Source organism: Bos taurus, chromosome Y, assembly GCF_002263795.3.
Source record: "Bos taurus isolate L1 Dominette 01449 registration number 42190680 breed Hereford chromosome Y, ARS-UCD2.0, whole genome shotgun sequence".
Classification (NCBI taxonomy): domain Eukaryota; kingdom Metazoa; phylum Chordata; class Mammalia; order Artiodactyla; family Bovidae; genus Bos; species Bos taurus.
The window spans coordinates 7448052-7473906 of record NC_082638.1 but is presented as its reverse complement, the minus strand read 5'-3'; the positions used below and the strand labels follow the sequence as shown (position 1 = coordinate 7473906).

At 35.8% G+C, this 25855-nt stretch overlaps 1 protein-coding gene across 1 annotated transcript in view; it reads left to right on the top strand.

Moving 5' to 3' along the window:
* Positions 1-25855, top strand: part of LOC132344466 (lysine-specific demethylase 6A) — a 185414-nt gene that overhangs the window by 149466 nt on the left and 10093 nt on the right. Inside the window, exons 23-27 of the mRNA XM_059884061.1 lie at positions 1378-1526; positions 10886-11000; positions 12365-12552; positions 16860-17001; positions 24407-24533. Coding sequence (XP_059740044.1) covers positions 1378-1526; positions 10886-11000; positions 12365-12552; positions 16860-17001; positions 24407-24533 — 721 coding nt within the window. The remainder of the gene's footprint in view (positions 1-1377; positions 1527-10885; positions 11001-12364; positions 12553-16859; positions 17002-24406; positions 24534-25855) is intronic.

Genomic DNA, 25855 nt, shown 5'->3' with positions numbered 1-25855 from the left:
TGTATATTGTCACTCTGTTTGTTTAACTTATATGCAGAGTACATCATGAGAAACGCTGGACTGGAAGAAATGCAAGCTGGAATCAAGATTGCCAGGAGAAATATCAATAACCTCAGATAAGCAGATGACACCACCCTTATGACAGAAAGTGAAGAGGAACTAAAAAGCCTCTTGATGAAAGTGAAAGTGCAGAGTGAAAAAGTTGGCTTAAAGCTCAACATTCAGAAAACGAAGATCATAGCCTCTGGTCCCATCACTTCATGGGAAATAGATGGGGAAACAGTGGAAACAGTGTCAGACTTTGTTTTTCTGGGCTCAAAATCACTGCAGATGGTGACTGCAGCCATGAAATTAAAAGACGCTTACTCCTTGGAAGGAAAGTTATGCCCAACCTAGATAGCATATTCAAAAGCAGAGACATTACTTTGCCAACAAAGGTTCGTCTAGTCAAGGCTATGGTTTTTCCTGTGGTCATGTATGGATATGAGAGTTGGACTGTGAAGAAGACTGAGCACCGAAGAATTAATGCTTTTGAACTGTGGTGTTGGAGAAGACTCTTGAGAGTCCCTTGGACTGCAAGGAGATCCAGCCAGTCCATTCTGAAGGAGATCAGTCCTGGGTGTTCTTTGGAAGGACTGATGCTGAAGCTGAAACTCTAGTACTTTGGCCACCTCATGCGAAGAGTTGACTCATTGGAAAAGACTCTGATGCTGGGAGAGATTGGGGGCAGGAGGAGAAGGGGACAACAGTGGATGAGATGGCTGGATGGCATCACGGACTGAATGGACCTGAGTCTCAGTGAACTCCGGGAGTAGATGATGGTCAGGGAGACCTGGTGTGCTGTGATTCATGGGGTCACAAAGAGTTGGACACAACTGAGCGACTGATCTGATTTGATGTGTTGTCATTTGGCTGTGCTGGGTGTTCCTTGCAGCACATGGGTTTTCTATAATTGCCACAAGCAGGGTTTACTCTCTAGTTGTGGTTTGCAGGTTTCTCACTGTGGTGGCCTCTTTTATTGCAGAGCACAGGCTCTAGGAGCACGTGGGCTCTAGGAGCACATGGGCTCAATAGTTGTGGCTCACCAGCTCAATTGCTCTGCAGCATGTGGAATCCTACTTTCCCGACCAGGATTTAACCTGTCTTCCCTGCATTTGCAGGTGAATTCTTAACTGCTGGAACCAGGGAAGACCCATAAATTTTTAAGTTATCTGTTTTAGGACTTCTTTGAAAAAGAAGTAAAGACTAATTCTTTTGACCTTAAACTTTTAAAACTTACAGATTTAACTGTTTTCTATTTGGATTGCAAGATTTTGGGATTAGTTCTCATTAATGTGTGTAACAATATTATAATTTCAGTGTATCATTTTATTTCAGGTGGAAGTTGCAGCTACTTGAACTGACTAAACTTCCTGCTTTTGTCCGTGTTGTATCAGCAGGAAATCTTCTAAGCCATCTTGGTCATACCATCCTGGGGATGAATACAGTTCAATTATACATGAAAGTTCCAGGGAGTCGGACACCAGGTTATTTTTATGAAATAATTGACTTTGTATAGTTGAAAAAAGAGTTGATTCAATGTGGTAGATGCACCTGTAGTGTTTCCCATTTATAACTAATGAAGTCAGTAGGATTTAAAAGTTCTTTCTAGTAGGCAAAAATACTGTAAATATTCTATAATTAAAGATGAAAATATCAATTTGTTCTGTCAATATGACTTTTATACATTTTATATGTAACCATCAGAAAAATCAGAAAAATTTTAGCCTAGCAAGGGGGTGTTAACACAGACAGTGAAAGTCTGTCTTGACCCCATTGACTGCAAACTGTCAGTTTTCCATGTTTTCTCAACATGTTCTTACTAATAATGAACATTAATATATGTCCTATATGATGTAAAACTTCTCTGAAAATACTTCAAATATATGATGCACTCTATTTTTAAAACTATCTCATTATGTTATATTTCTTAAAAGTACAATACAGAAACTAATACAGAATTCAGGTGACTTTCAAAGCTAAAGAATTAAGTAATTCATGTTTTGTTAGCCAAGAGATTAAACTGAGGATATTATGAAGATACATATGTAAAAACAGGAAAAAATTGATTTCCTTGTGTCTTCATTGATGAAAGTCAAAATACCTAATAGTTGAAAAACCCTGAGACAAATAATTGACAAAATGCAAACATTCTTAATGGGGGAAATGATGACATTTTACCTTATTGGGATTCCAAGTCAGTATTCCCTTTTGTCAGGAGAGCTACAAATGTACATCATCTGTTAAAGTTATTCTGTGGCAAAGTTTATGGTTAATCTTTTTCTGTGGGTTTTTTTTGTTTTGTTTTGTTTTTCTTGCAAGCCCCAGCTGGCCAATTCTCCTCAGGCATCTCCCCCATCTTGTATGTTTCATATGTTTCATCTTTAAAATTATTTTTCTGCAACTAGATACTGCCAGACACTCTTTTTATCAGTCTATATATTTACTTTATTTAGCTTATTTAGTTGGTTGGAAGGCATTTACAGAATTGTCTTAGGGTTTGTTTCTGGTTTTGTTTTTTGTGTGTTTTTTTTTTTTACTTTTACATTTTCTCTGCACTTAGTTGCATTTCAGATGCAGGTTTTTTCAGTTGAAGATCAGATACTAGAAGGCTTTTACAGTATAAAAATGTTCTGCATTTGCTTTAGTGTCAGAAAAAGGTACTACAGTTATAGTTTGAACTTATAAAATATATGCTGCAAATGTTTAAAGGAATGTACAGGGTAGCATTTGATTTAATTTTTAATACCATACGAGTGTATGAATACCTTGATATTATAACAGTGGCTGTTTGGCCTCATTCAAAAATTGTTAGTCTCTATAAATTATAAAGTATTGATACTGTATAGGGAATATCAGGATTGTCAGCTTCTATTTCTGTCATAAATTCACAGATTTAATATTCATTAAGTCAGAGTAGGAGACAAAAAATTTTCACAAGGTATTTGTCAGTGAATAATACAAAGAAAAACCTCAGTCATTATGTACTTTAACATTTTCACAGACTTTTTCAATTTGTCCTACTATGCTTTTCTCCCAGACATATTTTCCCTACCATTAGTTGTAATATATATTAGCAGATTACAATTCAAGAGAACTTAATTTAATATATTTGGAACTTTGAAAATATTCTCACCTAACAGTTAATCCTGTGAAGACCACTTGTAGAGGCAAAACCTTCAGTCACTTCATATTGGGCATTGACTTCTCAAGTAAACAATACCAGTTAGGTAGTGCTAATAGTATTTGTTGACTTGTTATGGGCCAGGAAGAAATGCTTGAAATTATTTTGTTTTTTAACTGATTGTTGATGTTGCCTCCAAAATTATTTACTTTTTAAAGCTGATTATTGATACTTCTTCCAGTACCTTCATTTAGTAACTGTTTTCAACAAAAAGCTAATCATGTGGAAACATTTTACTTTCTCTAGAAATATTTTTTAAGATATACCAAATACGATTTAATTAATTTGTTATCTATAAACAGCTTTACTTGCCTGCCCATAGACAAACCTTGGTTCAGCCTCAGTTTTGTTGATTTTGGGGGGGAAATTTCTGCTATTATCATATAATATATTTTAAATTTTCTAATTTATTCACTGTTTTTATATGAGGCATAAGGTGATGAGATTCTGGTTTGGTAGTTTCAAAGAACTGATATTTTAGGACAGAAAGAACATTGTAACGTAGTAAGTACAGTGCCTTTCCTATCAAGTGGTGTAAGTCATCTACACATTGCCATTAAGAGTGTTACATTTGACATTTGTTATTTTCCTCTTAACATTATGGATGTGCCCTTGGAATTTAAAAAAAGAAATGGAAGGGTAAAGTATGATATGCTTTCCAGTTAAAATGCTATTTAGTTTTGATTATGTTAATGAAAGTTGTAGTTTGTCAGGCAGCAATACGAAGTTATAAGTTCATAAGGTCTCTATTGCTGCTACTGCTGCTAAGTCACTTCAGTCGTGTCCGACACTGTGCGACCACATAGACGGCAGCCCACCAGGCTCCTCTGTCCATGGGATTCTCCAGGCAAGAACACTGGAGTGGGTTGCCATTTCCTCCTCCAATGCATGAAAGTGAAAAGTGAAAGTGAAGTCGCTTAGTCATGTCCGACTCTTATCGACCCCATGGACTACAGCCTTCCAGACTCCTCCGTCCATAGGATTTTCCAGGCAAGAGTATTGGAGTGGGGTGCCATTGCCTTCTCCAAGGTCTCTGTTATAACTATTTAATTCTTATGTTGTAGCATGAAAACATATATGGATAGAGCATAGTTTGATGCCATATCTGAGTCCCAAGAATTTTAATTACAAGAATGGGTATTTGATCAGTGGACCATAGTGTACTATCTGCTGGTTTAAATCATAAAGTTTCATGGAATACAAATATAAAATCATTCTCTTTGCATTAATATAGCTTATGTCATAGGTGACAGTTGAAGTACTTAATAATTTTAAGTTCCAGTCTCTGGACAGCTAAGTACTTAATAAAGTTCCAGTCTCTGGACAGTCAAATCAGATGGTAGCAGAAAAAACCAACTCAGCTATATGATGATGTGTACAGCCTACAGGTCATTTTGTTTGTTTGTTTTTCTGATATCTTCTTCAGTACCTTCTCACTGTAGAATGACCCAACTAATTTTTAAAAGAAGAGTATTTGTTGCTTATTTCATGAGTTTGGGTTGGCAACCTTGGTAATTGGAATCTGCTGAAAAGCTTTCAGAAGAAATAATGAATCATTTTGAGGATCAGATGTCATTATTTAAAAGCTCCTCAGGGATATTGATATACAATCAGGAATAAAACCCAGTTGTTGGAATGTTTATTCCCAGGATTATTGGAAATTTAGATAGATAGTACTGTTTTGTCAGTATTTGGGTCAAGTGGAAAGAAATATGAATAATTTTAATAGTTGAAAAAGTAATGTATTGGCCTTCTTAGCCATTAATAATGTCTTAATACTGGGCAAGAATGTTAGTTTTCAAGATTTTTAATGTATATGATATTAGACTAGATCTATTAAGATTTATTTGTATTTCAAAATTATTTCATTTGATTTAGAACATTTTATAAAAATAAATATGTGAAAGTGAAATCAATCACAGAAAATGAAAAAAAATTATTAGTTTTTTTTAATTTAAAATCTAGGAGCTGAAGCTAAATTTAGCATATTATTGTTTTTCATTTATGCCTAGAAGTCTTGGGATGTTTCATTTGTTTGTCATTACATCAAACTGTGAAACTCAAAAGGCGATCCTTAGAGAAAATGTGTCATATGTTTTAGTCAGCTCCTTTAATTCACAAAAAAAATCATTCTAAGTGTTTTTTTAGTTGGTAAACATTTTGTCTGTTCTTACATAAAATAAATGATACTTTCTATAACATACTTTACCTACTGACATGAGCTTTTAAATGTATTTTTAAAAATTTAGAGGCCATATTCGGAGGCTGTTTTGTAAGAGTTTGCCATCTCTACCTGTGGTGGGAAAGGTATAAGCATTTACAGTATGTATCAATATCAAATTTGAAGGTTTATAGGGCTTACAGGTTGCTAACTCACTAGTTACATTGTGAAAATAATATTCATTTATTTCTTTCTTTTAACTTTTTATGTTGTATTGAAGTATATAGCTGATAAACAGTGTTTAAGGTGGACAGCAAAGTACTCACCTGTACATACACATGTATCCACTTCCCCCCAAACTCCCCACCTTTCCTGGCTGCCACATTGAGCAGAATTCCCTGTGCTGTACAGTAGGTCCTTGTTGGTTTTCCAGGTTAAATACTGCAGTGTGTACTTGTATTGTATACCTGTCCATCCCAAACTCCCTGACTCTCCCTTGTCCTCCATTCCCCCCATGGTAACCATAAAGTTATTAAAGAGTATTGAGCAGAGATCCCTTCTTTGCTGTGCAGCAGTCCCTTGTTAGTTATCCAGCACTGTGTACATGTCCATCTCAAACTCACTAAATATCCTTTGCCGCCATCCTTTCTCCCTGATAACCATAAGGTTATTACAGAGAATTGAGCAGAGTTCCCTGTGCTGGACAGCAGGTCCTTGTTTGTTCTCCATGTTAAATGTGGCAGTGTGTCCATGTCCATCCCAAACTCCTTAACTATCCCTTCCCCCATCTTTCCCTCTGGTAACTATAAGGTAATTATAGAATATTGAGCAGAGTTCCCTGTTCTGTACAGTAGGTCCTTGTTGGGTCTCCATTTTAAATATAGCAGTGTGTAAATGTAAATCCCAAACTCTCTGACTATCCCTTCCCCGATCCTTTCCCCTGGGAACCATAATGTTATTACAGAGTATTGAGCAGAGTTCCCTGTGCTGGATAGCAAGTCCTTGTTGGTTCTCCATGTTAAAAACAACAGTGTATTAATATCTATCCCAAACTCTCTGACTATCCCTTCTCCCATCTTTCCCCTCTGGTAACCATAAAGTCATTACAGAATATTGAGCAGAGTTCCCTATGCAGGTCCAACAGCAGCAGCAGGTTTGTTGGTTATCCATTTTAAATATAGCAGTGTGTACATGTAAATCCCAAACTCCCTGACTGTTCTTTCCCTGTACCCTTCCTTTCAGCAACCACAACTTTGTTCTCTATGTCGTCATTTGTTAATTTTTGGTACTCTTTGTGAGTTGGGGTAGTTTACAGAGAAGAAAGTAGTAACACTGATAATAGCTAATATTTATTACTTATTCATATGGCATTCATTAATCTATAAGCATTTATTTTTCACCCAGTCCTCAAAACAGAGCAGTAATTTAATGGGATATTTCTTTCATTGAGTTTAGGATGAACAGATACACACTGCTACATGTACACACTGTTCATTGCACTTATTTATTTATTTTTTTAAATTTTATTTTATTTTTAAACTTTACATAATTTTATTAGTTTTGCCAAACATCAAAATGAATCCATCACAGGTATACATGTGCTCCCCATCCTGAACCCTCCTCCCTCCTCTCTCCCCATACCATCCCTCTGGGTCGTCCCAGTGCACTAACCCCAAGCATCCACTATTGTGCATTGAACCTGGACTGGCATCTCGTTTCATACATGATATTTTACATGTTTCAATGCCATTCTCCCAAATCTTCCCACCCTCTCCCTCTCCCACAGATTCCATAAGACTGTTCCATACATCAGGGTCACTTTTGCTGTCTCGTACACAGGGTTATTGTTATCATCTTTCTAAATTCCATATATATGCGTTAGTATACTGTATTGGTGTTTTTCCTTCTGGCTTACTTCACTGTGTATAATAGGCTCCAGTTTCATCCACCTCATTAGAACTGATTCAAATGTATTTTTTTTAACGGCTGAGTAATACTCCATGTGTATATGTACCATAGCTTTCTTATCCATTCATCTGCTGATGGACATCTAGGTTGCTTCCATGTCCTGGCTATTATAAACAGTGCTGCGATGAACATTGGGGTACACGTGTCTCTTTCCCTTCTGCTTTCCTCAGTGTGTATGCCCAGCAGTGGGATTGCTGGATCATAAGGCAGTTCTATTCTCCATAGAGGCTGTACTAGTTTGCATTCCCACCAACAGTGTAAGAGGGTTCCCTTTCCTCCACACCCTCTCCAACATTTATTATTTGTAGACTTTTGGATCGCAGCCATTCTGACTGGTGTGAAATGGTACCTCATAGTGGTCTTGATTTGCATTTCTCTGATAATGAGTGATGTTGAGTATCTTTTCATGTGTTTGTTAGCCATCTGTATGTCTTCTTTGGAGAAATGTCTATTTAGTTCTTTGGCCCATTTTTTGATTGGGTCATTTATTTTTCTGGAATTGAGCTGGAGGATTTGCTTGTATATTTTTGAGATTAGTTGTTTGTCAGTTGCTTCATTTGCTATTATTTTCTCCCATTCTGAAGGCTGTCTTTGCACCTTGCTGATAGTTTCCTTTGATGTGCAGAAGCTTTTAAGGTTAATTAGATCCCATTTGTTTATTTTTGCTTTTATTTCCGAGATTCTGGGAGGTGGGTCGTAGAGGATCCTGCTGTGATGTATGTCAGAGAGTGTTTTGCCTATGTTCTCCTTTAGGAGTTTTATAGTTTCTGGTCTTATGTTTAGATCTTTAATCCATTTTGAGTTTATTTTAGTGTATGGTGTTAGAAAGTGTTCTCGTTTCATTCTTTTACAAGTGGTTGACCAGTTTTCCCAGTACCACTTCTTAAAGAGATTGTCTTTAATCCATTGTATATTCTTGCCTCCTTTGTCAAAGATAAGGTGTCCATATGTGCGTGGATTTATCTCTGGGCTTTCTGTTTTGTTCCATTGATCTATATTTCTGTCTTTGTGCCAGTACCATACTGTCTTGATAACTGTGGCTTTGTAGTAGAGCCTGAAGTCAGGTAGGTTGATTCCTCCAGTTCCATTCTTCTTTCTCAAGATCGCTTTGGCTATTCGAGGTTTTTTGTATTTCCATACAAATTGTGAAATTATTTGTTCTAGCTCTGTGAAGAATACTGTTGGTAGCTTGATAGGGATTGCATTGAATCTATAGATTGCTTTGGGTAGTATACTCATTTTCACTATATTGATTCTTCCAATCCATGAACATGGTATATTTCTCCATCTATTAGTGTCCTCTTTGATTTCTTTCACCAGTGTTTTATAGTTTTCTATATATAGGTCTTTAGTTTCTTTAGGTAGATATATTCCTAAGTATTTTATTCTTTCCGTTGCAATGGTGAATGGAATTGTTTCCTTAATTTCTCTTTCTGTTTTCTCATTATTAGTGTATAGGAATGCAAGGGATTTCTGTGTGTTGATTTTATATCCTGCAACTTTACTATAGTCATTGATTAGTTCTAGTAATTTTCTGGTGGAGTCTTTAGGGTTTTCTATGTAGAGGATCATGTCATCTGCAAATAGTGAGAGTTTTACTTCTTCTTTTCCAATTTGGATTCCTTTTATTTCTTTTTCTGCTCTGATTGCTGTGGCCAAAACTTCCAAAACTATGTTGAATAGTAATGGTGAAAGTGGGCACCCTTGTCTTGTTCCTGACTTTAGAGGAAATGCTTTCAATTTTTCACCATTGAGGATAATGTTTGCTGTAGGTTTGTCATATATAGCTTTTATTATGTTGAGGTATGTTCCTTCTATTCCTGCTTTCTGGAGAGTTTTTATCATAAATGGATGTTGAATTTTGTCAAAGGCTTTCTCTGCATCTATTGAGATAATCATATGGTTTTTATTTTTCAATTTGTTAATGTGGTGTATTACATTGATTGATTTGTGGATATTGAAGAATCCTTGCATCCCTGGGATAAAGCCCACTTGGTCATGGTGTATGATCTTTTTAATGTGTTGTTGGATTCTGGTTGCTAGAATATTGTTAAGGATTTTTGCATCTATGTTCATCAGTGATATTGGCCTGTAGTTTTCTTTTTTTGTGGGATCTTTGTCAGGTTTTGGTATTAGGGTGATGGTGGCCTCATAGAATGAGTTTGGAAGTTTCCTTCCTCTGCAATTTTCTGGAAGAGTTTGAGCAGGATAGGTGTTAGCTCTTCTCTAAATTTTTGGTAGAATTCAGCTGTGAAGCCATCTGGACCTGGGCTTTTGTTTGCTGGAAGATTTTTGATTACAGTTTCAATTTCCGTGCTTGTGATGGGTCTGTTAAGATTTTCTATTTCTTCCTGGTCGAGTTTTGGAAAGTTGTACTTTTCTAAGAATTTGTCCATTTCTTCCACGTTGTGCATTTTATTGGCATATAATTGTTGATAGTAGTCTCTTATGATCCTTTGTATTTCTGTGTTGTCTGTTGTGATCTCTCCATTTTCATTTCTAATTTTATTGATTTGATTTTTCTCCCTTTGTTTCCTGATAAGTCTGGCTAATGGTTTGTCAATTTTATTTATCCTTTGAAAGAACCAGCTTTTGGTTTTGTTGATTTTTGCTATGGTCTCTTTTGTTTCTTTTGCATTTATTTCTGCTCTAATGTTTAAGATTTCTTTCCTTCTACTAACCCTGGGGTTCTTCATTTCTTCCTTTTCTAGTTGCTTTAGGTGTAGAGTTAGGTTATTTATTTGACTTTTTTCTTGTTTCTTGAGGTGTGCCTGTATTGCTATGAACTTTCCCCTTAGGACTGCTTTTACCGTGTCCCACAGGTTTTGGGTTTTTGTGTTTTCATTTTCATTCGTTTCTATGCAAATTTTTATTTCTTTTTTGATTTCTTCTGTGATTTGTTGGTTATTCAGGAGCGTGTTGTTCAGCCTCCATATGTTGGAACTTTTAATAGTTTTTCTCCTGTAATTGAGATCTAATCTTACTGCATTGTGGTCAGAAAAGATGCTTGGAATGATTTCTATTTTTTTGAATTTACCAAGGCTAGCTTTATGGCCCAGGATGTGATCTATCCTGGAGAAGGTTCCGTGTGCGCTTGAGAAAAAGGTGAAATTCATTGTTTTGGGATGAAATGTCCTATAGATATCAATTAGGTCTAACTGGTCTATTGTATCATTTAAAGTTTGTGTTTCCTTGTTAATTTTCTGTTTAGTTGATCTATCCATAGGTGTGAGTGGGGTATTAAAGTCTCCCACTATTATTGTGTTATTGTTAATTTCTCCTTTCATAGTTGTTAGCATTTGTCTTACATACTGCGGTGCTCCCGTGTTGGGTGCATATATATTTATAATTGTTATATCTTCTTCTTGGATTGATCCTTTGATCATTATGTAGTGACCTTCTTTGTCTCTCTTCACAGCCTTTGTTTTAAAGTCTTTTTTATCGGATATGAGTATTGCTACTCCTGCTTTCTTTTGGTCCCTATTTGCATGCATTTATAGTGTCATAATGATTTTTTTCCTTTTACATTTTAGGTCACCAAGAAAATAACAACTTCTGTTCTGTTAACATAAATATTGGTCCAGGTGATTGTGAATGGTTTGTTGTTCCTGAAGGTTACTGGGGTGTTCTGAATGACTTCTGTGAAAAGTAGGTTTCTAAACTAAATTTTCTTTGAAAATAATTGCGATAAAAGTTATTACAAAGGGCAATTACCTGCTGTTGTTTCAGAGTTGGTAATGATATGGTTATAGTAACATACATGATTAAGAATTGAATGTAATTCTTATATGTATCATGTATGATTATTTTAAAATTGATACACATATTTCAATACTAAATTCTTTAACATTTTAAAGGATATTTACTCATAGTTTATTTACTAAAAAGTATGTCAGTGGTTAGAAAAACAGTACTCCAAATTTCTCCCAATTATTGGTAATGTATGATCAAGTTTTTTGTCTTATGTATAAGGTTTACTTTTTTTATAATGAATTTTTTTAATAGAATTTATTTCTTTAAGTTATATCATGTAATTTTTACACATACATTGCAGTGATTATTTTTGGGAAGAACTATTTTTTTTTATGGGGAAGGAAATGGCAACCCACTCCAATATTCTTGCCTGGAGAATTCCATGGACAAAGGAACCTGGCAGGTCATGGTCCATAGGGTTACAAAAAGTCAGACATGACTGGGCAACTAACACACAACTATTTTTAGGGTTTAATTTTCTTCTATTTCAGATATCTTAGGTCAAATGTACTTGCGAAATACAGGTGCTGTCCCCAAAGTTTAAACTGCAGAGTAATAAAAAATAACAAGCTAGAATAATTTATCTTAAACTTTAGAAATAACATATGTCTTCTCAACTTCTATAATTTTGTTTTGCAGAAGGATACTGCTTCTAATATATATAATTTCAATAATTTATTTTATGGTTGCAGATAACATGTTATCTTAAAATCACTGCTGTTTTGAATTTTTGAAAAAGATGTTTGATCTGTGTGCCATAAATTTCTCCAGTTTCATATTGGTAATATTGGATGAAATAGTACTAAAGTTTATACTGTGCTTGATAAGAGTTGACCAGTTGTCCCTGAGAATGTCTGGCCCCAGAGTACCTGATTTTAATGATTCTTACCTGTTTGTCAACACTCATTAATAGGTGGATTTTATTGTACATGAATTACACCTAAGTAAAATCTACATTAAACGAAAAAACTAATTAATTTTGGTCTAATTTGAAAATTTAACATTTGTACTTTTGAAAAGTAAGTTTAGACATATGGTACCTGAATAATTAAATAAGTGTACCTATTCTCTTCTGTTGTTACTTTTCTTCAATTGCTTCTTCTATTCTACAGCCCTCTTTTGAAGTTCTGACAGTACTATTAAGTTTTATTAAACTATATAAAGTGAGAGCATTTTTAAATCTGTTAGAAGTGTCTTTTCATCTTTGATGAGACATTAAAAAAAACCTTTGTCCAGTAACATTATTCATTTTTTTTCAGAAATAATTTGAATTTTTTGATGAGTTCTTGGTGGCCCAATCTTGAAGATCTTTATGAAGCAAATGTTCCTGTATATAGGTTTATTCAAAGACCTGGAGATTTGGTCTGGATAAATGCAGGCACTGTGCACTGGGTTCAGGCTGTTGGCTGGTGCAACAATATTGCTTGGAATGTTGGCCCACTTACAGGTATTGTAAATAATACAGTAACAGTAATAAGTAATAAGTAGTACATTAAAAAAATTCTCTCTAATGATGAGTTGGAAAATAACTCACTAGAAGTTCAGAAAATTTGTCCTAGGAGAAATACAGTTGCTAGTATACAAAGAGTGAATTCTAGCTAATCAAAGTGAAAGTGAAGTCACTCATTTGTGTCCTACTCTTAGTGACCCTATGGACTACAGCCCACCAGGCCTTCCATCCATGGGATTTTCCAGGCAAGAGTACTACTGGAGTGGGATGCCATTGCCTTCTCTGTTAACAGCGGCAAGACATATTATATTTACTTGGAGCTGGTATACTTGGTGACAGCCTTAGTGCCCTCGGACATGGCATGCTTGGCTAGCTCCCCAGGTAGCAGCAAGCACACGGCGGTCTGGATCTCCCTGGATGTGATAGTCGAGCGCTTGTTGTAATGCGCCAGGCATGATGTGTCACCAGCGATGCACTCGAAAATGTTGTTGACGAAGGAGTTCATGATTCCCATGGCCTTGGATGAGATGCCAGTGTCCGGATGGACTTGCTTTAGTACCTTGTACACGTACACGGAGTAGCTGTCCTTGTGGCTGCGCTTAGGCTTCTTGCCGTCCATCTTCTGGGCCTTGGTCACATCTTTTTTAGAGCCCTTTTCAGGGGCAGGAGCAGACTTAGCCAGTTCAGGCATGTCTATAATGACAACACCCAACAACACAGAAAGAATTCTAGCTAGGACAGGTATAAAGAAGAGTAAATGTTAGCAAATAACTTTTGCAGATATAGACAATATACTTTTGTTATTTTAGAGCATTGAATATTGTTTTTATAAAAGAAAACTTGGGGGAAAGCATAATAGAATAATTATTCTTTAGGCTTTTTATTTTTTCTAATATACCACATGAGATGTTTTGTCAAACTCTGTTTAATCTATGCAGCATGAAAAAGTCTGGCCTTAGGGGCCAGAAAGATCTGAATGAATCCTAGCTTGTCTGTCTTTGTTAAAAGGTGAGGTGTAAAAAAGGAAAGCCTAATACCAGGCACATGGTGGAAAGTTCTGACAAATCGTAGTCCACTGGAGAAGGGAGTGCCAAACCACTTTCCCATTCTTGCCTTGAGAACCAAATGAACACTATAAAAAGTAAAAACCATATGATACCAGAAGATGAGCCCCCACATAATAGATGCCCAACTTACTACTGAGAAAGGCTCTAGAAGAAATGAAGAGGCTGAGCCAAAGTGGAAACAACATGCAGATGTGTCTGGTGGGGAAATTAAAGTCTGATGATGTAAAAGAAAAAAAATATTGCATAGAATATTTCATGTACATTCATGTTCATAATTTATTCATATTTTCACAAATAAACACATAATTTGTAGAATGTTAGTTCCATGAATCTAGATAAATTGGATGTGACCAAGCAGAAGATAACAAAAGTGAACTCCTAGGAATCAGTGAAATAAAAGGGATGAGAATGGGCAAATATAATTCCGATGACCATTACATTTACTATTTTGGAATAAGAATCCCATGGAAGAAATGGAGTAGGTTGCATAGTCAACAAAGCATTATGTGGATGTAATCTCAAAAACAACAGAATGATCTGTTTTGTTTCCGAGGGAAACCATTCACCATCACAGTAACCGAAGTCTGTGGCCTAGTTACCACTGCTAAAGAAGCTGAAGTCAAACAGTTCTATGAAACTACAAGATCTAGCTGCTATGGAGAAGACAATGGCACCCAACTCCAGCCAAAAAAGATGTCCTTTTTATCATAGGGCACTGGAATGCAAAAGTAGGAAGTCAAGAGATACCTGACCATGGAATACAAAATGAAGCAAGGCAAAGGCTAACAGAGTTTTTGTCGAGAGCACATACAGGTCATAGCAAAAACCTACCTCCAACAACACAAGGGATGACTCTACTCATGAACGTCTCCAGATAGTCAATACCAAAATCAGATTGATTACATTCTTTGCAGCCAAAGATGGAGACACTCTATTCAACAGCAGCAACAGGACCTGGAGCTGACTGTAACTCAGATCATGAGCTTTGTAAACCAAAATTAACCCTTAATTTAAAGAAAGTAGGGAAAACCGCTAGACCATTCATATATGACCTAAATTAAATCCCTTATTATTACACAGTGGAAGTTACAAATAGATTCAAGGGATTTTTAGTCTGATAGAGCACCTAAAAAACTATGGATAGAGGTTTGTAACATTGTACAGGAGGCAGTGATCAAAACCATCCCAAGAAAAAGTAATGCTAGAAGGCAAAGTAGAGACAAGAACACCTTCCATATAGCTAAGAAAAGAAGAAAAGTGAAAGGCTAAAGGGAAAGATATACTAAACTGAACACAGAGTTCCAGAGGACAGCAGGGAGAGAAGGCCTTCTTAAGTAAACAATGCAGAAAAAAAAAATAAAAAATAGAGGAAAACAATAGAATGGGATAGACTTGTGATCTCTCCAAAAATGTTAGACATAGCAAAGGAACATTTCATATAATGATGGGCACAATAAAGGACAGAAATGGCATGAACCTAACAGAAGCAAAAGAGATTTAAGAAGAGGTGGCAAGAATACACAGAAGAACTATACAAAAAAAGTCTTAATGATCCTGATAGCCACATGTTGTGGTCAGTCACCTAGATCTGGACATCCTGGATTCTGAAGTCAAGTGGGACTTAGGAAGATTTTCCACAAACATAGTGGAGGTGATGGAATTCCAGCTAAGCTATTTCAAATCCTAAAAGATGATGCTATTAAACTACTGCCCTAAATGTGCCAGCAAATTTGGAAAACTCAGCGATGGCCACAGGACTGGAAAGGATCAATTTTCATTCCAGTCCCTAAGAAAAGCAGTGCCAAAGAATGTTCAAACTACTGTACATTTTCACTTACTTCACATCCTAGCAAGGTAATACTCAAAATACTTTTAGTTTGGCTTTAAGAGTTTGTGATCTGAGAACTTCCAGATGTACAAGCTTGATTTAGAAGAGGAACCAGAGATCAAATTGCCAGCATCTCTTGGGCTTACAGAGAAATAAGGGAATTCCAGAAAAACCTTTACTTTGGCATGTAAAGCCTTTGACAGTGTAGATCACAAGAAACTGCAAAATTCTTAAAGAGATGGCAATACCATACCACCTTACCTGTCTCCTGAGAAACCTGCTTGTAACATCAGAACCAGAACATCAGAAGAATTGGAACCAGACATGGAACAACAGAATGGTTCCTAATTCAGAAAGGAGTATGTCAAGGCTGTATGTAGTTTCCCTGCTTATTTAACTTCTATGCAGAATACATCATGTGAAATGAGAAGTTGGTTGAATCACAAACTAGAATCAAGATTGTGGCAGAAATATCAGTGACCTCAGATAGGAAGATGATACCACCCTAATGGCATAAAGAAGAGGAAATAAAGAGCCTTTTGATGAGGGTAAGAGAAAAGAGTGAAAAAACTGACTTAAAACTCAACATTCCAAAAACTAAAGTCATGGTGTCCTGTTGCATCACTTCATGGCAAATAGGAAAAATTGAAATCAGTGGCAGATTTTATTTTCTTGGGCTCCAGAATCACTGTGGACAGTGAGCACAGCCACAAAATTAAAAGAGGCTTGCTTCTTGGAGTAAAAGCTATCACAGATCCAAACAGCATATTAAAAAGCAGAGACATTACTTTGCCAACAAAGGTCTTTATTGTCAAAACTATGGTTTTTCTAGTAGTTATGTCCAAATATGAGAGTTAGATCGTAAAGAAGGCTGAACACTGAGGAATTAATGCTTTCACATTGTGATGCTGCAGAAGAATCTTGAGAATCCCTTTGACTGCAAGGAGGTCAGACCAATCAGTCCTAAAGTAAATCAACCCTGAATTTTCATTGGAAGGACTGATGCTGAAGCTCCAGTGCTTTGATCACCTGATATAAACGGCTGACTCTTGGAAAAGATCCTGACGCTGGGAAAGATTGAGGGCAGGAGGAAAATGGGGTGATGGAGGATGAAATGGTAATATAGCATCAACAACTTGGTGGACATGAATCTGAGCAAACTCTGGGACATGGTGACAGAGAAGCCTGGTATGTGGCAGTTCATGGGGTTGCAAAGAGTTGGATACAACTAGCAATTGAAGAAGTGCTCTTTAATGGCAATTTTTAACTATAATTTTTATGAGAACCATATTTTAGTGTTTTTAGTTTTTCAGAATTATCATTAAAATGATGACCTGAGTGGTGATAATGATTATGTTCATATATTTTGTACTTTCATTTTTAACTTAAATTTTTTTTTCCCATCCTAGCCAGCCAGTATAAATTGGCAGTGGAACGGTATGAGTGGAACAAATTGCAAAGTGTAAAGTCAGTAGTACCCATGGTTCATCTGTCCTGGAATATGGCACGAAACATCAAAGTTTCAGATCCCAAGCTTTTTGAAATGATTAAGTAAGTCCTTTCCAAAGTTGCTGTAGTTCTTCTTTTGGATGCTTATGGTGAGGAGAAAATGGAGCACAGGGAATATGATAAAGTTACCTAATGAATGTTTTTCTCCCGAAGATTTATATCAGTTGATATCAGATGATAAAGTGGCCCCAGAAACTTAATACTCACATGTTAAAAAATACTTTATATCTTTTGAAATAGACTTTTGAAATATCTTTTGAAAAATATGCCAATTATTGTGGCATAGAGAATAATGAAGGCATACATGATTCTTTACTAGGAAACTCATACATGTGTCCTTTTTCTTAACCTTTGACCAATCTGATGTCCTAGGACCCCTTTAGTTTTAATCCTGTAAGTCTGTCTGAAGCACAGGGAGTGAAAATATTATAAATATCTCATAAATAATCATTTTAAACAGTCTTAACTAGTTATATTTTCTACTGTAATCAAATTATCCCCTTCTTGATCCATTTGTAAATTTAATAGATGAACAGTTTAAATATATATGTATGTGTATATATAGTCTACTAATTGCTCATTTGTTATCTTAGGTTTCTGTTCCATTTCTTTTGTAGGTATATTTAGAATATAGGCATACATCATCTTATTGGTGTTTACCTGACTGCACTTTGCAGATTCTGTGTGTTTTACAAATTGATTTGTGGCAAATCAGTATTAAACAAGTGTCTGCACCATTTCTTTCCTGCCCACTTTCTTTTCATGTCTAATTTTGCTAATTCTCACAGTATTTGAGATTTTTCTTTATTGGTATATTTCTGGTAGTGAACTGTGATTAGTGATCCTTTATGTTACTGTTGTAAGAAGCTTTTGACTTGCTGAAGGTTGAGGTGATGGTTCGTAATTTTTTTTTTTTGCAGTCAGATCAGATCAGTCGCTCAGTCGTGTCCTACTCTTTGCAACCCCATGAATTGCAATAGGTCATTTTTAATTAATATATATGCATTGTTTTTTTAGACGTACTGCTTTTGCCCACTTAACAGACTAGCATATATTGTAAACATAAGTTTACAAAATCAGAGAATTGACACGCACAACAAAAAAGTTACAAAAGCAGAAAGTTTACGTGGTGGTTTATTGTGGTTTAGAATGGAATCATGTTTTTGGAGTCTGTTGGTATGTATTTTCAGGACGAGCCACTTAGCACTGTTTCTCCAAACTTCAGTTTATATGTTTTTCTTTCACTTTCTCTCCCCTCATGCCATCACCAAATAAATATTTAAATTACTATTTTCTGTTGTTCTTTTTAACTCCTTTCACCACTTCTGTGTGTTTGTGAATGGTAGACAAGGATTTAGTGTACTAAATCTTAGACTAGATAGTCTTATTAGACTAGTCTAGTTAGTCTCACAAACTAGTATCTTGAGAAATAGTGCTAACCTTTCATTTATTTTCAAAATTTTCTTCTAACAAATATATGCAAACAAAAATTGTTCACTAAGGGTATGCACTATTTTACTTATTGACTCATTCCTTTTTCTTTCAATGTTTGAGATTTAAAATTAGAAAAGTTTGAAAGAGCATCCATCACTCAAATTCTGAACTAAGGCAGTAATTCATATTATAGATCCACAATTATGGATGGTCATTTGGTAACTTCAATATGACCATTAACTCTAATTCATGAAAATAATCATAGGCTGATCCAAATGTTCCATTTGTCTCTTTTTGACCTATGTTTTCCTTAGGTTTTAGGCAGAATGACTCCCATTAATCAAATATTTGAGAACCACTAACTCTATTCTTGACCATATTCCTGGCAATGAAATGGGTACTGTGGAATATAAAAAACAGTCTCTTTCTTTGTATGACTTAATCTAGTTCAGTTCAGTTCAGTTCAGTCGCTCAGTCGTGTCCGACTCTTTGCGACCCCATGAATCGCAGCACGCCAGGCCTCCCTAGCCATCATCATCTCCCGGAGTTCACTCAGACTCACGTCCATCTAGTCAGTGATGCCATCCAGCCATCTCATCCTCTGTCATCCCCTTTTCCTCCTGCCCCCAATCGCTCCCAACATCAGAGTCTTTTCCAAAGAGTCAACTCTTCACATGACGTGGCCAAAGTACTGGAGTTTCAGCTTTAGCATCATTCCTTCCAAAGAACACCCAGAACTGATCTCCTTTAGAATGGACTGGTTGGATCTCCTTGCAGTCCAAGGGACTCTCAAGAGTCTTCTCCACCACCACAGTTCAAAAGCATCAGTTCTTCGGTGCTCAGCTTTCTTCACAGTCCAACTCTCACATCCATACATGACCACTGGAAAAACCATAGCCTTGACTAGACGGACCTTGTTGGAAAAGTGATTGTGTCTGCTTTTCAATATGCTATGTTGGTCATAACATTTCTTCCAAGGAATAAGCATCTTTTAATTTCATGGCTGCAGTCACCATCTGCAGTGATTTTGGAGCCCAAAAAAATAAAGTCTTAACACTGCTTCCACTGTTTCCCCATCTATATTTCCCATGAAGTGATGGGACCAGATGCCATGATCTTCATTTTCTGAATGTTGAGCTTTAAGCCAACTTTTTCACTCTCCTTCACTCTCATCAATAGGCTTTTTAGTTCCTCTTCACTTTCTGCCATAAGGGTGGTGTCACCTGCATATCTGAGGTTATTGATATTTCTCCCGGCAATCTTGATTACAGCTTGTGCTTCTTCCAGCCCAGCGTTTCTCATGATGTACTCTGCATATAAGTGAAATAAGCAGGGTGACCTAGATAAATTCCCAAACAGATAAATAAGTTATGTGAAGTAATATATATAAAGTATATTTTTACAGATTTGTTTTTTGGTTAAGGTCATGGAGAATGCTACTTTTGTTCTAGTGGTTTATGACAGCATGGTTTCTGTAATGGACAAGAATCATAAAAAGGAGAACTAGAAGAAAAGTGAGGGGTAAAAGCATTTCAGATCCTGAAAACACGTGAAAGCCTTAAATAAAAACAACTTTTATGTGTTTATGGAACAGAAATGGCTGTAGCATAACAAAGGAAAGGAATATCTGTGGTAATGAATTCAGGAAACTGCTAAGGTACAGGATTATAGATGTATTTGTTGTTTATTTGCTCAGTCACGTCTGATTCTTTGCCACCCCATGGACTTTAGCCCACCAGGCTCCTCTGTCCATGGGATTCTCCAGGCAAGAATACTGGAATGGATTGCTATTTCCATCTCCAGGAGATCTTTCAAACCCAGGGATTGAACCAATGTTTCTTGCACTGACAGGAATCTTCTGTATTGCTGAGCCACTAAGGAAGCCCACAAGGGTTCTTGTAGGCAATGTTAAGTAGTTTAGATAGTAATTCTATGTGTTATAGAAGAAGGGAAAGAGATTTTTGTTTTAAAATTTTAAAGTGTGAATCTGTTTATTACTTTGGGTGTAAAGATTGGAAAATGGAAGATAAAAATAAAAGAATACAGACAGTTGAAGAAATCCAGCTAGCTAACTTGGATTGTGATTGTAGCAATTGAAGTAGAGAAAGATTATACAACATACTCTTGTGAAGATTGAACTCAAAAGTTTACATACAAATTGAATAGTGAGATAAGAGAGAAAAAGTAATGAAGAAAAAATCATCTTGTAGTTTTCTTACTTCTTGGTCATAAACTTAAAATATCTCTCACTTGGTCATAAACTTAAAGCCTTTTTCACTTTCAACATTTTCATTCTCTACCTTCATTATTCTCAATATTGTCTAGACCCATCCAGTTTGTCAGGATTTCTCTCAATATTAGAAATGCAAACACCACAATTTTTCTTCCATCAAGAGGAATTTTCTCATTTTTCTGTAGTGGTCTTAGTCTCAGTTCAGTCTCACAGTTGTGTCCGACTTACTGATTTCCCATGAACCACAGCATGTCAGGCCTCCCTGTCCATCTCAAACACTCGGAGTCCACCCAAACCCATGTCCATAGAGTCCGTGATGCCATCCAACCATGTTATCCTCTGGTGTCTCCTTTTCCTCCTGCCCTCAATCTTTCCCAGCATCAAGGTCTTTTCAAATGAGTCAGCTTTTCACATCAGGTGCCCAGAGTATTGGAGTTTCAGCTTCAACATCAGTCCTTCCAATGAACACCAAGGACTGATCTCCTTTAGGGTGGACTGGAGGGATCTCCTTGCAGTCCAAGGAACTCTAAAGAGTCTTCTCCAACACCAGATTTCAAAAGCATCAATTCTTCAGTGCTCAGCTTTCTTTGTAGTCCAACTCTCACATCAGTACTTGACCACTGGAAAAACCATAGCCTTGTCTAGACAGACCTTTGTTGGCAAAGTAATGTCGCTGCTTTTTAATATGCTGTCTAGGTTGGTCATAACTTTCTTTCTAAGGGCTAAGCATCTTTTAGTTTGATGGGTACAATCACCATCTGCAATGATTTTGGAACTGAGAATAATAAAGTCAGCTACTGTTTCCACTGTTTTCCCATCTATTTGCCATGAAGTGATGGGACCGGATGTTCTGATCTCAGTTTTCTGAATGTTGAGCTTTAAGCCAACTTTTTCACTCTCCTCTTTCACTTTCATTAGGAGGCTCTTTACTACTTCTTCGCTTTTCTGCCATAAGGGTGTGTCATTTTCATATCTGAGCTTATTGATATTTCTCCCGGCAATCTTGATTCCAGCTTGTGCTTCTTCCAGCCCAGCGTTTCTCATGATGTACTCTGCATATAAGTTAAATAAGCAGGGTGACAATATACAGCCTTGACGTACTCCTTTTCCTATTGAGAACCAATCTGTTGTTCCATGTCCAGTTCTAACTGTTGCTTCCTGACCCGCATACAGATATCTGAAAGGACAGGTCAGGTGGTCTGGTATTCCCATCTCTTGAAGAATTTTCCACAGTTTATTGTGATCCACACAGTCAAAGGCTTTGGCATAGTCAGTAATGCAGAAATAGATGTTTTTCTGGAACTCTCTAGCTTTTTTGATGATCCAGCAGATGTTGGCAATTTGATCTCTGGTTCCTCTGCCTTTTCTAAAACCAGCTTGAACATCTGGAAGTTCACGGTTCACATATTGCTGAAGCCTGGCTTGGAGAATTTTGAGTATTACTTTACTAGCGTGTGAGATGAGTGCAATTGTGTGGTAGTTTAAGCATTCTTTGGCATTGCCTTTCTATTTTTGCCACCTCTTCTTAATATCTTCTGCTTCTGTTCGGTCCATAGCATTTCTTTTATTGAGCCCATCTTTGCATGAACTGTTCCCTTGGTATCTCTTGAAGCAATCTCTGGTCTTTCCCATTGTATTGTTTTCCTGTTTCTTTGCATTGATCACTGAGGAAGGCTTTCTTATCTCTCCTTGCTATTTGGAACCCTGCATTCAAATGGGTATATCTTTCCTTTTCTCCTTTGCTTTTCCCTTTCCTTCTTTTCACAGCTATTTGTAAGTCCTCCTCAGACAGCCATTTTGCTTTTTTGCATTTCATTTTCTTGGGGATGGCCTTGATCCCTGTCTCCTGAACTGTGTCACGAACCTCCATCCATAGTTCATCAGGCACTCTGTCTATCAGATCTAGTCCCTTAAATCTATTTTTCACTTCCACTCTGAGTTATAGGGATTTGATTTAGGTCATACGTGAATGGTCTAGTGGTTTTCTCCACTTTCTTCAATTTCAGTCCAAATTTGGCAATAAGGAGTTCATGATCTGAGCCTCAGTCAGCTCCCGGTCTTGTTTTTGCTGACTGTATAAAGCTTCTTCATCTTTGGCTGAAAAGAATATAATCAATCTGATTTCGGTGTTGACCATCTGGTGATGTCCACGTGTAGAATCTTCTCTTGTATTGTCGTAAGCAGGTATTTGCTATGCCCAGTGCTTTCTCTTGCCAGAACTCTATTAGCCTTTGCCCTGCTTCATTCCGTATTCCAAGGCCAAATTTGCCTGTTATTCCAGGTGTTTCTTGACTTCCTACTTCTTCATTCCAGTCCCCTATAATTAAAAGAACATCGTTTTGGGGTGTTAGTTCTAGAAGGTCTTGTAGGCTTCATAGAACTGTTCAGCTTTTTAAGCACTACTATTTCCTTCCTTCCTTCTAATTGTTTTCATTGATGTATGATAAGAAGATAATATATTTGTACATTTTAGCTTAAAGTAGAGGTAGTGAGGTATATCTTTGTTTATTCTTGATTTTTCTCTGTGTTTTTCACAATAAGCTTTATTTTTTTTAATTTAAAAATAATTTTATTGAAGTTTAAGGGAAAACTTCACTCTTCAGTTCATAATTAACATTTGAAGATACTTGAAATGTATTATGTTTATTATAGTGGTTTGACTATTTTTATACAGCTCATATACTCATTAAAATTAGAATAATCCTTTAATAAAATCCTTAAAAAAAGATAATGTAGTAGATTCAGCTTTGTAACATATATACAAAGTGTTCTTTGAATAGTTAACAAAACCAGCTAGAAGGATCTTAGGCTGTCCATGGTGTTATCACTCTTTTAGGCTCAGTTTTGTGTGTAGCTCTGTCAGTAAGGTAATCTGGGAAAGATAAGTCATCTCCTACTTAGGATTCAAGTATTTATTATGTGCTTATTATATGCCAGGTATAGTCTTACTGAAGGTAACCAGGAAATAAAGCCTTTGCTATCTGTAACTCTACATTTGAATATGAAATAAAGACTAAAAGCAGTAAATATAAGGAGGATAGTAGATATATTTAATGTTTTATCTTTTCTTTCAAATAATAGTTTATATAATAATAATATCTTCCAGACTCTGATTCAGTAGCAGTTCAGTATATCAGAAAGCTCTAAATTAGTGATGATCAAAATAATATAATCAAACTAATACTTTTGGAGGTTATACTGTTCACATTGTGTGACATCACCTTGCTAAACTAGTTCTCTGCTTTTTAGAGTTAAATCATTCTTCCCAGATTACATCATCCACTTGTGTCTTCAGAGGAGAGCTTTGAGACACATTTGTGGATGCTGTAGGACACAATTTTGAGTAGTAATATCAAATTATGGAAAAACTAGCACAATTTGTGAAAATTCACTATATGAATATCAGAAGCATGAATGTATGGAAAATACACATTGCCAAAAAGTTTAATATAAACTAGATACCAAAAAGTTAAAGATACCATTAGATTACCTTCAAATTAAAATTTGAAACAATAATTTTAGTACTTTTTTCTTTAGTACTATAATTAAACTAACTGTAAAATATAACCCATAAATAATATTTTACAGTACCCAGAACTTTAAAGTCAGTCATATATAAATGATTGTTTTGACTATCTAAGAGTAAATATATACTTTATTACCTTATAATCAAAAGAATTCAGCCTCCAATTTAGACTTGGAAACACGATTCTTGAAGTTATTTGTTATTTGTGCTAAAAGTACTCAATATTCAGTTGTCACAATAATTCTCTACACTAGGTATTGTCTTATGAAAATTCTGAAGCAATGTCTGACATTGAGGGAAGCTCTTATTACAGCAGGAAAAGAGGTTATATGGCATGGACGGACAAATGATGAACCAGCACATTACTGTAGCATTTGTGAGGTAACTGTTCTTATTGACCGTTTTGTTGTGGTTTTTCTAGGGTTTGGTTTCTTTTGTCTTTTAATTATAAACTTATATATACTTTTCATGCGATGCATTTTGTTGAAATTGAATATCATAGCTATTATATTAAATTTTCATTTGATGGTATAATAGTTTTTTTTAGCTCTTTATTTTGTATTGGAGCATGACTGATTAACAATGTTGTGATAGTTTCAGGTGGACAACAAGAGGACTCAGTTACACATACACATGTATCCATTCTCCCTTAAACTTCCCTCCCAATGGTATAATATTCTGTTAACTCGGTGTTTACTCAGAAGTATCTCCTAACAGTAGCAATTATGTAAGATTTTCTTTATCAGATGATTATAATCTCATATTTTGAAGTAGGAACTATTTATTACAAGTACACAGTTGCCAAATATCTATTTTGGTATATGTATATAATTTCATATGTATACATATATATATTTACATGCCACGTACTAGTAAGTCCTTTCTGCTTACTTTCATAAACATTTGTTAATTTTTTCTCTTGTGCCAAAGATTTAAAAGTAAACACATAAAAATGTGGTAAGCTGTTCTACATGAGATTATATTCTACTTAGAGGACACAAATTATAAACAACTAAATGTAATATGCCTGAAAACTATAATGCCTGTGGTCATATATACAGATTATTATTCAATGACTTAGGAAATAGTAAAGTTACAGGACAAAAATCAGTACACAGAAATTGCTTGGATTCCTCTGTACTCACAATGAAAAATCAGAAAGAGAAATTAGGGAATCAATCCCATTTACCTTTGCACACAAAAAATAAAATATCTAGGAATAAACCTGTCTAAGGAGACAAAAAATTTATATACAGACGATTAAAGACACTGGTTAAAGACATTAAAGATGACATAAACAGATCGAGGGATATTCCATGCTTCTTGGTTGGAAGAATCAATATTGTGAAAATGACTGTAGTACCAAAAACAATCTACAGACTCAATGTAATCCCTATAAAATTACTAATGGCATTTTTCACAGAACAAGAACAAAAAATTTTCACAATTTGTATGGAAACATAAAAGATCCCTAATAGCCAGAGTAATCTTAAGAAGATTGAAGCTGGAGGAATGAACTTACCTGATTTCAGACTATACTACACAGCTACAGTCATCAAAACAATACGGTACAGGACAAAAAAGTACAGACCAATGGAATAAGATAGAAAGCCCAGAGATAAATCCACACACAAATGGACACCTTATATTTGACAAAGGAGACAAGACTATACAATGGGGAAAGATAGTCTTCAATAAGTAGT